This window comes from Drosophila novamexicana, unplaced genomic scaffold, assembly GCF_003285875.2.
Source record: "Drosophila novamexicana strain 15010-1031.04,08,12 unplaced genomic scaffold, DnovRS2.1 tig00000193-arrow-pilon, whole genome shotgun sequence".
NCBI classification, from domain to species: Eukaryota; Metazoa; Arthropoda; class Insecta; order Diptera; family Drosophilidae; genus Drosophila; species Drosophila novamexicana.
In genome coordinates this window covers 4616879-4628320 of record NW_020824787.1, presented here as the reverse complement: position 1 = coordinate 4628320, position 11442 = coordinate 4616879, and the positions used below count along the sequence as shown (strand labels likewise).

At 45.4% G+C, this 11442-nt stretch overlaps 3 protein-coding genes across 7 annotated transcripts in view; all 3 read right to left on the bottom strand.

Annotated features, from left to right (window-relative positions):
- Window positions 1-147: 147 nt before the first annotated feature.
- On the bottom strand, window positions 148-1780 carry LOC115759063. Its single transcript, XM_030699891.1, has 3 exons — window positions 686-1780; window positions 496-624; window positions 148-436 (listed from the first exon to the last, which is right to left on the bottom strand). The coding sequence occupies exons 1-3, from the start codon at window positions 1544-1546 to the stop codon at window positions 383-385; spliced, it is 1044 nt and encodes a 347-aa protein (XP_030555751.1). The 5' UTR covers window positions 1547-1780; the 3' UTR covers window positions 148-382.
- Window positions 1781-2157: 377 nt separating this feature from the next.
- On the bottom strand, window positions 2158-2741 carry LOC115758688 (male-specific sperm protein Mst84Dd). The gene is made up of 2 exons (XM_030699432.1): window positions 2641-2741; window positions 2158-2580 (listed from the first exon to the last, which is right to left on the bottom strand). Exon 2 carries the CDS (start codon window positions 2456-2458, stop codon window positions 2285-2287), a length of 174 nt encoding a protein of 57 aa, XP_030555292.1. The 5' UTR covers window positions 2459-2580; window positions 2641-2741; the 3' UTR covers window positions 2158-2284.
- Window positions 2742-3458: 717 nt separating this feature from the next.
- LOC115759332 overlaps window positions 3459-11442 on the bottom strand; it is a 45586-nt gene continuing 37602 nt past the window's right edge. For 2 of the 5 annotated variants that reach the window (XM_030700248.1, XM_030700247.1), the window contains 4 exons: window positions 10416-11178; window positions 9483-10261; window positions 8118-9414; window positions 3459-6959 (listed from right to left, as the gene is read on the bottom strand). In XM_030700248.1, the coding sequence (XP_030556108.1) occupies window positions 4791-6959; window positions 8118-9414; window positions 9483-10261; window positions 10416-11178 (5008 nt within the window). In that variant the 3' untranslated portion in view covers window positions 3459-4790. The remainder of the gene's footprint in view (window positions 6960-8117; window positions 9415-9482; window positions 10262-10415; window positions 11179-11442) is intronic. The other 3 variants (XM_030700249.1, XM_030700250.1, XM_030700251.1) reach the window with 3 other exon arrangements.

The following is an 11442-nucleotide window of genomic DNA, read 5'->3' as shown; positions in this document are numbered from 1 at the left end:
GGATTGTTGATGTTATATCGACAGATAGATATATCGATGAGCGACAGCAACTATCGATAAGAATAGACGTATACGTAAACAGCTGAATGGCAAACGTCCGAGCAGTGGGCTAATTTCCACACAAATCAATAACACAAAACCAGAAAATAAACAGCAAATTTGTTATTCGATTTATCTACCAAAATAATGAGCTTCCATGAAATTGGCTACAAATTAAATCGATAGCTTGCGCATCTTCGATATCGATATATCCATATTCACGATGGCGAGATACTTGGCAGTTTCGTTCAACAAAAGAAAATCATTTACTCCATATTACAAAAATGTTACAATTACTTGCGGAACCTAATTAAAATCCTAATAGCTATATATATTTATGTTACTAGAAATCCGTGTATCGCTGGCGCAGGCTCTGGCGTTTGGCAACGTGATGCATCTAAAATGTGATACTAATTTAGTTTACCAATTCGACAAAAACAAAGCCCAACTACTCACTAGACGTTGCTGCCTCCGTTCGCGATTCTTCTCATAAGCTTTCAAGAGCGTTGGACACATGCGTCTGATGTAGTCCTCCGACTCCCAAAAGAGGCCGCCTTGGTTCTCGTATCGTAACAGAAATTCCACCTATAAATGATTTGAGTTAGTTAGCAAATGCAGATGTCCTTAAATGAATGGATATACTTGCCTTGCCCGCCTTTGTCTCCTTGCCCAATACCCGCTCTATGCCGTTCTCTGGCTTACATTTTTTATAGAAATCGTCTTCGTTGTTCTTCTCTGCTTTCACCTCGCGTTCCACCAGCTGCGGCATATCCTCGATGTTTAGCAGGCCATCACGTAACCGCTCGCCATTTTGTTCGACACGCCTTACAAATGTCAGCGGATGCTGCTTTAAGTAGTCCTCCGCTTCGGCAATGGTCTTCGCCAAATTGAATTCCTCCTCCTCCTCCTCCTCTGGCTCAGCGTCCTCATCGTCGCATTCATCCTCATCGTCCATATCCATGCCATCACAGCTCATATTTATCTTATTGGCGGTATTCGTTCGCGCTGAGCGCCTTTTCTTTTTCACACGATTGCCGCCATCATTTTCTTTGACGTCTGGATGGAATCGTACCTTTTTCACACGATGGTCGCAGCTATCTGTTCTATGTTGCTGCAACGTTTCGACAACATCATCTGCCACACCGTCAGCGATGTCGGTCGATGAGTTTGACGTTGACGCCTCCGTTTCCGTCTCAGCGAGCGTTGTCTCTTTGAGGTTTTGGGAAATGAGTTTAACTTTCGACTCGAACGCAGCACTTGCTGCTGTTGTGTTAATGCCTTTATGCGCCGTTGAACTTTCACCAATGCTTGACCCAGCGCCGGACGCATCAGTCTTTGGTTCACCTGGTGGCGACTCTCGCAGTGCAGCGGATTCCCTGCTGCAGTCATCCGTCTCCGCGGCGGGCTCCGACGTTGCGCCGGTTGTCTCAACCATTACACACTTCCTCTGCATTGATTTGTCCAGAGAGTCGCTGCCACCAGAGTCATCATTGGACTTCGTATCCATGTGCGGCAGGTGTAACGCGTCCTAACAAATTTTTACTGCAAACAAATCAGTTGAGGAGCAAATCTGGCATTGCCATTCCGATAAACATATCGATTAATTCTATTAGAAAACAGATGGCGCTGCCAACCTGTTCCTAAAAATTATTTGGAAGTTATTTTAAAAACAGTCGATATACATTTATGCAGTGCAGAAAATGGATTTAAACCTAAATTTACCGCCTACTTGTATGCGTTGTTATATTAAGGTAGTCCGAAAAAGAAATAACGGCCAAGACGAATTTTAATTTGTACAGAATAAATATATCTGGAGAATATAACGGCAAATGATTTTCTATGAATGATCATGCTATGAAAAAACAAATTCTGTTTGGAATTGTGTGATATACAAGTGCACCTTGGGTTTCTTATCAGCAACGCCCATTAATTGTATCCCAGTCTTTTTCGGCCCCATCGACAAACAAAGCCCATTTACGAACTCGGAAGATCGATGAGGTTTTTAATGTGCCAGTTTGGGCGCCCTATCGTTATCTGGCGTATTTTTATACTGGCTTCACTAAGATTCATTTCAATTTGTTCTGTGTTTATTGAATCCCATTTTTAAAGAAACCACCATTTTTTATAAACATAAACTTGCAGCTTTTATTCGACTCTATTAATTACATACAAATGGGGAGAATTTGGACTGTTGGTGTTATCCCGTGACGCGTCAGCCTCATTTCCTTCTAAGCTAGTTGCTAGCCTAGCATGACCCGCAGCGTGGACCGCCACAGCAGCCGCGATACGGCGGGCAGCAAGGCGAGCAGCTGATCCGGCAGCAGGGAGTGGTTGCGCAGCCTGTCCAGTAGTTGAAACAAAAGTTTGTGCACTGGATACCTGCGGGTATGCCGCAACAGCCACCTGGATGCCAGCACATGTTGGGCGCTTACGGAAAGAGGCGAGGGTTGGCCACAGAAATAGATTTCGAGAATGTTAAATCTGTTTCCGACTTTGTACCCCGAGTGCTGCACTTGCGCCAGACTCGTGTCTAAACTAGTTCTATTCGAAAGAAATTGATTATTACACTTTCATTTTGTTGATACCTGATATTCGCTTTACTTGATATTTAAAACTAGAATTGAACGACATCCAAAAAAGATTACGAATTTTGGCAGCAAAGTTTGATGTTGTGCACACTACGAAGAACAAAAACGGAATGAATATTTAACTTAGTTGTGGATTCAAGGTGTGATAGAAATTTTAGATCTCGTTGCATGGCCAACCGAGATTATCTGAAGGCCTGCTGTATATCCAATATACCCTTTACCTTCAAAACAGTTAATGCCAAGCAGCCAGTGCTGCCCATTTCTTTTCCAGGGATTTACAGAAATTCCCTGTATTATTACAAAAGTACCAACTGAATTTCTAGTGTTGGAAATTTGCCAACATATTCAAAAAGAATGCACATAAATGCAATTAATTATCATTCGACCAGTACAAAAGAAATACGCTATTATTGAATTATTTGCAATCATTTAATAATGCTATTTAAGTAAAAATGTGCTAAGCTCTAATGCGTGAAATCATTTAAAATTAGTTACTAATATTACGCCAGCGGTTTCTAGGCAAAAGTTTTGACCATTTTGATCACATTTTATTACAGTAGTTCTTATTGAAAACAAAATAAAAAGACCCACCCATTTCGTGTCTAGTCTAATCTTTAAAGGTTTCATTATATGTATATATATATATTTATTTATTTCGTCAAATGCAATTTGGGCTACTTTTTGAACAATTTGTTGGAAACTTTTGCAGTTTTGAAATAAGTCAAGGGATAAGCTGTAAAATTTGTAAATGCAACTTGTGTATTTTTATTATTTTTGATTTTTTTTTTATTAACAATTCTTTTGTACATTTTCTTTGTTTAAATTTATGCCGTAAATGTGTGTATTTGTGTTGGCTGTGTATGTGTGTGGCTTTATATGTATATGTATGTGCATAGTAAACAAAACTAAGTTATTTACACTAGACTAATTAGACGTATTTTATAATTAAATACTATTTAAATATATAGATATAGATACATTTATGTATATGTATATCAAAGGCGGTTGCGTTTATATTCAAGTAAGTTTCTGTATACTCTTCTGTTACTGTTTTTGTTTTTTGTTTTTGTTTTTTTGTTTGTTTAAATGTTTGCTTTAAACTATTTAAATATGGCCCCGCTATTCCACATGTGTTCATTTCGTTTCCTTAGACTTTATGATAACGTTTTTTCGACTTTTTTGTTTTTTTGTTTTTGTTTCCTTTTGTTTATATAGTGTTTGCACAATATACACTGTGCTACAATAAACAATAATGATGTATAGTTAAACAAAACCATTTTAAACTTTAAACATTAAATAGAAATTAATTACTTATATAGTACTTATTTAATGCTGTGCTGCAGTTGTACAAAATCATATTGCAAATATTGCAAATTATTACACAGTATTTTCATAGATTCTCATATTTGATTTCTCATTTAGAAATTTTGTGTGTTTCATAGCAGCTGATGTAAATATGTATATACTATGTATAAAGTACCATATTCATTGAATGATATACGCGTTTATTTGTTAATTTTTGTTTTTAAATTAAATTTAGAGATTTTTTTGTTTTTTTGTTTTTAATTTACAATATTCAATAATCACAGTTCCCATTCAAAAACAAATTGTTTGCAGCAAGATTAATTTTGAATTTGTTTGTTTTTGTTGTTTTTTGATTTTGTCATGCACAAGTTTTGATTTCTTTGAAACACTTTTGTTTATGCTTTTGATCGTACGATTTAAATATTTAAGTTTTGATTCGTTTTCTAGTTATATTTATATTTTGCACCGCGCTAAGGCTTTAGACATAACAAAATATAATAGCTGACATATTTAAGCATTGGTAATATGCTTTTTTTTTATATAAGCAAATAAATTTTGTTAATAAACAACTTATAAATATGATTCAAGGTGCAGGAACATGTTCCAACGGTGTCAACTGTGTGTGTGTGTGTGTGTGTTTTTTTGTTAGTAACAATTAAATAATAATTGGTGCTTAAAACAAAACTCGACTAACTAGATACCCAATTGAAAACAACAAAACATTAACAACCCCAAAAATAATAATAATAATAATAATAATAATAATGATAATAATAATAATAAAGTTAATTATATGCTCCTATGTAAAATACAATAGTGAAAGAAAGGTTTGCGGTGCAGCTGTGACTTGGGCCACGCCTACTTTCGGAAAATGACTTTGCCCGTCTTGGCATTGACCAGTATCATTTTATCAGTTGCCTCCATGATGCCCGGTGCTGTAGCAGCTGCAGCTGATGTTGTTGTTGTTGTTGGTGTTGCTGTGGTAGACGTGGTGGCAGCGGAGGCGCCGCCACGCAAGCTGCGACGCCTCAAGCGATCGCTGATATTCTCAGCGCGCTGCGTTGTCGTCGTTGACGTGGCCGTGTCCTCCTCCATGGAGGGCTTAACGCTGAGTGCGCCATCGTTCTTGTAGAGTATGAGCTTGGTGCTGGGCTTCTTGACCGGCTCCTGGTGTAGCTGCTCCGTTTCGGCATCGTCCTGCTGCTGCACATTGGCATTGACGACATTGTCCTGGTTATTGTTGTGCTCCGTCTGCTCCTTGTCGTCCTGCTCGAAGGACTCCGGTTCCTGTTCCACACTTATCTCTAATTTGTCGTAGCAAGTGTAAAAGTCCACAGACTTAAGCTTCTCGCTGGCATTGAAGTGCACAGCGGTGTGCTCCTCCAGTTCGGCCTCCTCGACGGCATTGTAGTCGCAATGGGCACACTGCTGCGCCTCCGGGCTGGGCTGATTGATACAGGCATGTTTCTGCAGATGCTCCGCCAGCTGCTCGTGCTGCAGCGTCTCGTACGGACAGTGCTGGCAGCGCTGTGGCGTTGGCGCCGACTGCGGCATGTCCAGCGATCCCGCATCGCTGCTGGCATCTGCTGCCAAATCGCTGGTGGCCACCGAGGCGCTGGTCGAGGGTGTTGAGCTGCTGTGACGCTCGTCATCCTCCTCGGCCTCCTTGGCCTTGGGTGGCGTCTGTTCGCGAATCAAAGCACCAACGCCGCCCGACTCCAGCTGCTTCTTCAAGAGCGAGTTCTGACCATCGTAGCTGTTGCTGGAGGAACTGATTGCGTTCTGGCGCAGCAGCTGTGCGCCCAGCTCATTGTCCACAACCCAAATGGTTTCGGGTCCAGTTATTTGCAACAGCTTGGGCGCCGGATATGCAACATCCTCTTTGCAATTTCTATACAGCTGCTGGCACTTCTCCTGGTAGTGCGACATGTGCACGGCACGATGCAGCTGCAGCAGCGTCTCGGCACCGGCACGATACTCACAGTAGGCGCACACATGCACCTCTTCCGACTCCAGCTCGCTGGGCGCGTGGGCGGCCAAATGCTGCTCCAGCTCCAGCTTGGCGTTGCGCTCATCGTTGTGCTTCTGGGCGAAACGGGCCGGACAGCGCGGGCAGTAGCTAATCAGCTTATATTGGTATTCCGGCGGCAGCTGCTGCTGCACCGGCAGCTCGACATTGCTGCTCTCCTCCAGCTGCAGCTGGCTTAGGTCGATAGCCAGCGGCGTTGTGGCAGCCGTGGGCAGCTGCTGCACCTGCTTGGCCGCAGCCAATTGCAGTGCTACGCTAAAGTCCAGGCCAGCGCCGGCGGCTGCCGCTGCTGCGCCCAGCTGCTGCTGATGCACGCTGCGCATGTGGCTGCTCAGATGCTGTTTCTTGGCGCACACAAAGGTGCACAGGCGGCACTCGTATTGCGTGGGCTTGTGCAGCGAGACGTGATAGTTCATTTGGGATTTGCTCTCCGAGATGTACGGGCAGACGGGGCACTTTTGCTGTTTGCTCTTCGTGTTGTTGTTGTTGTTGTTGTTGCTGTTGGGCAGCTCCTGCAAGCTGCTGCTGGCAGCGGCGGCGGCAGCCGAGGGCAGGCGCGTGATCTCGATTTGATCGTTTTGCTGCAGCTGGAGCAGCTCCTCGGCACTGCCGCTGGCAGCGGCGCTGACCACTTTGCAGGCAGCGGCCCAATAGGCGGCCGCCACTTGCAGATCCTGCTGCGTATTGGCCGAATTCACCACGGCCGCAGCGCTGGCGGAGAGCGGTGAATGCAGCAGTTGCTCCAGCTGTTTGCTGCTGAGCAAGGCGTTGCTCAGGCTGTTGTTGTTGTTATTGTTGTTCTGGCCGGTCTTGTTGTTGTTGTAGTTGCTAAGGTTGTTGTTGTTGTTGTTGCTGCTGATGTGGGCCTGGGACTCGTTGCTGGCGCCGGCGCCCTGGGGACGATAAATGGGCGCCGCATTAGGGCCAGAGCTGCTGCTGTTGCTGCGCTCAAGGGTCTCGATCCGAATATCCCCGGAATGCTTTAAGCGACAGTGCCGCTGTGGATGAGAAGAAGCAGAGCGAAAAAAGTGCCAAAATTAGCATGCAGTCTCTTTGTTTATCTATCATTTTTGCTGCGTGTGTGTGTCTGTGTGTGTGTGTGTGGATATGTGTATGAGGACATTTGGCAGCTAAGGCAACAGATGTGGCAACTCTGGCAGCTGTAACTTTAGCTGCCAGTGTTGTATATTCGCCACTTAGTTTTTGGGCAATTTACAAAAAATACTGGGGTAATTTTGGTTCTTGTAAAATTCCCAACCAAATGTTTACCGTTGCTTTAACTGGAAAATACCCTCTGTATATATGTATTTATTTGTTTAAAATGTGTATGTGTATGGGATGGGGAAACCCAAACGAAACACGCGCACCGTTATGATCTTAAATAGCCCCCTGCATTTTGGGGGGTGGGGGTTTTTAGTTTGTTGCATGATTTTTTTTTAGGAAAATGTTTGGAATTGAATCGATAAAAATGCATTACATTAGTTTCGAGAGAGCAAGCAAAAAAAACTATCACCAATGATTTCTTATAAATAAACGTAAACGTATAAAGACATACAAAATTAAAAAAAAAGAAGAAATTAAGCAAGACCCAGACACCACACATTTAACATTTAACATTAGGGATTGGTATAAAAGAAAATAATTACAATAAATTTTGTTTGTTGCATATTTACCAGCGTTACTTAGGGACTACAAACAGAGATGATTTGCTGAGCAGGGGGCGGGGCATATGTGCTGATGTCACTAGTTGAAGCTTTGAAGACGTTTGAAAACTCCTTCTTGAGTAACGGACAGGATTTGCAAGACACTCACAAACTCTATTAAGAATTAAGGCAATTAAACCAGGTCTAACCTAAGCTCGAACGCTTAATTTCTCATTCATACGATTCTTCAAATCTCTTTAAAGATCAGCATAATACAATACAATAAAAATATGCACTTGGACTCGCCAGTGCTGCTTATTCATTATTGAGATTTTTAAAAAAATATACTCATATTTTTGTCAGTGTTGGCAAGCGTGAAACACATTACGGACGGATCTCTGGTTGGGTTGTTTGCGAATAGCGGTATTTATTTTGGGTTTTTTTTTTTTTTTGGGACTCGTTTCGTTTTGAATGGGACAAAACACAAACTGTAAAATGCATTTAAACAAATACCTGGATCACATGCTTCCAATTCGACACCTGATGGCAGTGGCCACAACGATATGGCGACGGATCTCGCCGATCGGCATCGTTCATCGTTAACAGATTGGGACTACCTGGACTATGGCTATGGAAACGTGTCGCCTGGCCGGGCATGCTCTGTGGCATATACGACGTTGAGGATGGCGGCGACGAGTGCGGCGATGACGCAACAGACGCCGGCGATGCTGATGAGGACGATGCCGATGCCGATGCCGATAATAGCAGCGACGACGAAGACGACGACGACATGGACGAGGCTGGCGTGGATTTTAGATTAGTAGCAGTTATGGCATGGTTTAAACCCGATGCCATTGTATAGTAACCATCACCAGCGATGAGTTGGTTATGGGCATGAGTGTCGGTGAGATTGTGGGATGTGCTGTTGTTGTGGTTGTTGTTGTTGTTGTTGTTATTATTACCAGTACCCAGTGTATGAACCAAAGAGGACTTAGCACCAGTTGGAAAAGTAGTAGTAGTAGAAATAGGAGTAGGAGTGGTAGTTACTGGCATAGGCGATGTGTTGGTGGTGGTGGGTGTATTGGATGATGCGACGTAGTCGGCGGCGGCGGAGCTCGATGATTTCTTGTGGCCAGCCGTCTCCAGCCTATATCCGGTGTTGTTGCCGGTACCCATAACCACAATTGAGTTACTGTTAGCATTAGGATTAGTGGCCACAAGGCCAGCGCCAGCTGTCGCTGTTGTTGATGTTGTTGTTGATGACGAAGCACCCGCACCATAGTGTAGACCGTGTCTGGTTCGTGGTGATGTTAGCAGATCTTGTAGCGATCTGGCTGTGCTGGTGATCGTGGGCGACGTCAGACTGTCGGCACTTGCCTCGTTTTGACTCGCTTTCTGCTCACCGTGCTCTAAAATGGAGGCGGCATTGGCTTTGGGCAAACTGTTGGTCGTTGTCGTGCCCGGTGGACACTTGCCGGTGGCTAGCGCCAGGGCCAAGCCGCTCAGTGCACTGGCATTGGGCGTCGGCGAATGCTGTGCCTCTTGTATGGCACGCTGCAGCAGGCCCGCCGAGATGATGGAATGTTGCTGCTGCTGCTGCTGGCCGCCAGCTGTTGAGGTGCTGCCCGCTGTGGGCGAGGGTTGCGACAGGCACATCGCGGCGAATACTTTGTTCATATAGAGCTGTGGATTGGAGCTAACGGATACCTGCAGCGGCGAGGTGCTGCTTACCGAAGAGCTGGACTTGGGAAAACTGGACTCCTGATAGTGGATCTTGACATGGGCCAGCACGGCATCCCGATTGTGATGCCTGAGCGGACAGAGAAAGTTCATCATTGAAGGAAATATATCCGAGCAATCTGTGGCTATCGGACTCACCTAAAGTTACACTTGCGACATCTGTAGAAGGTCTTCTTTTCGCTGCCCTCCTGATGCACCTCAGTGATGAGATCGTCGGTGGGCTTGCCGGGCGGCGTTTGATGTGTGCGCTTCACTGGCGATATGGTCACCGAGGGTGTTATCATGGCCGAGTGATGCTGCTGCTGTTGCTGCTGCTCCTGTTGCTGCTGCTGTTCCAGTTGCTGATGCTGGTGATGCTGCTGAGTGGCCATAGCCGCGTTCATCATGGTCGCCAGCAGCGGCAAGCGTATGAGATTGTCCGCCAGCTGTGCATCGTCCAAGGCATTGGATTTGTTTGGCGACACCGGCTCGAGGGTAATGTCATGGCCAGTGCCAACGCCCACACCCACCTTCTGGTAGTCCTTCAGAAAGGCCAACGAGGCCACCTGATTGGGCGTCATCTCGCCGGATTTCATTAGCTTGGGATCGCCATCCTCCTCGGTGACCTTCATCAGGGTTATGTACTTGTTATACTTGGTATAGTTGCGCCGGCCGGTCTCATCGTTCATCAGCACCTTGGCGGTCTTGTGCGAGGGATCACGTATTGTCTTCAGGCGAATATGCTTCGTGATATCCCAGCGCCAGTTGGAGCGATATGAGCAGAGCGAGCACTCGAACGGCTTCTTATTGAGGTGACCAACAATGTGGACATGGAAACGCGATGCTGTCGATGCCCAGAAGCTGCAATGCGGACACTTGTAGACCTTTTTCAGGGACGAGTTGGCGGCCTCCTCCTCGGGCGTCATCTTTTTGGTTACCTGCAGTGCATGAGAGAGTCAAATTTCATTTTGACGCATTTGTCGTGCGTGGGTTGCATTGTGTGTACGTGTGTGTGTCGTGGTTGTGTGTGTGTGTGTGGGATGTGTGTGCATCGGATTTGTTGTTGCTGTGATTTGGATCTGGCGCACTTACCTCACCGTAACCGGGCGCTGTTTCCACTCCATAGTAGCTGTTCTCTTCGTTGCTCGCCGCCTGGCTGCCTGGCGATTTGGTCAGAAGGCTCACCTTATCCTGCTGCACTACGGCAGCGGTCCTCTCCTTGGCCGCCTTGTTCCAAATGCAAACCCGTTGCTGCTGCACAGCCGCCTGCTGCTGCAGCGAATGCGCATCGCTGCGACGATCGCCGCTCTCCCCGGAATTCGAATCGTACATCTCGTTCGCACAGCGTATGGCCTCGGCGCACTGAGTCAAATGATGCAGCAGATCGGTAGAGGATTTGCAGCGATGGCGACAGTGCTGGCAGCGTGTAGAGCCGGATACGCTCAAATTAAGCGCCGAGTGCGACTGACGATCTTCGTCGTCTTCGTCAATCTCCAGCCGGTCGTCGGCATCATCTTCATGCAGCGCCACATCGTCTTCGTCCACGACAACAGCCGAGGACTGACAGCTCTTGCCATGTATTATCGATTCGGATAGACATTTGGCCACATGACCGCACTGACAGATCAGATTATCATGCTGGGCGCCCGTCTTCAGCTTGTCGAAGAAGGAGCCGCCCTTCTTGGCCAACAGACTGCGCGAGGAGGTCATCGAGGCAATGGTCGTTGCCGGTGACAGCTGTGGCACATCCGACTTGTCCAGCATCTCGGAGATTTGCTTATCGTTAAAGAACATCGAGGCGATCCCTGTGAGGACACTTCGTGAGGCGTTCGTATCCTTGGATAGGTTAAGCGCGCTACAAATTTAAATAGTTGCAAGGGGGAAATTCCATTAGAAAGGGGCTTAGAATGTCCAAAAGACTTTCGATGACTTTTTCACAATCGATAGAGAAGTTAAATATCGTTTTAACGATAATTCACCCATTTTCCGCACCATGTGGATTATTGTAATTCCACTCAAAAAATGCTTTGATCATTTTCAACATCATTTTACCTATGTGAAATTATCCTTAATTTTCTATTATGCTATTTCACCCATTTTTCACCCAATAGAGTCGATT

Bases quoted from the DNA above. Each gene is read 5' to 3' on its own strand.
- LOC115759063 (XM_030699891.1), bottom strand. From the start codon at position 1,546: ATGGATACGAAGTCCAATGATGACTCTGGTGGCAGCGACTCTCTGGAC. The intron at 625-685 runs GCAAGTATATCC...AATCATTTATAG, and splicing joins AGGAGACAAAGGCGGGCAAG to GTGGAATTTCTGTTACGATA. The intron at 437-495 runs GTGAGTAGTTGG...ATCACATTTTAG, and splicing joins AACGGAGGCAGCAACGTCTA to ATGCATCACGTTGCCAAACG.
- LOC115758688 (XM_030699432.1), bottom strand. From the start codon at position 2,458: ATGTGCTGGCATCCAGGTGGCTGTTGCGGCATACCCGCAGGTATCCAG.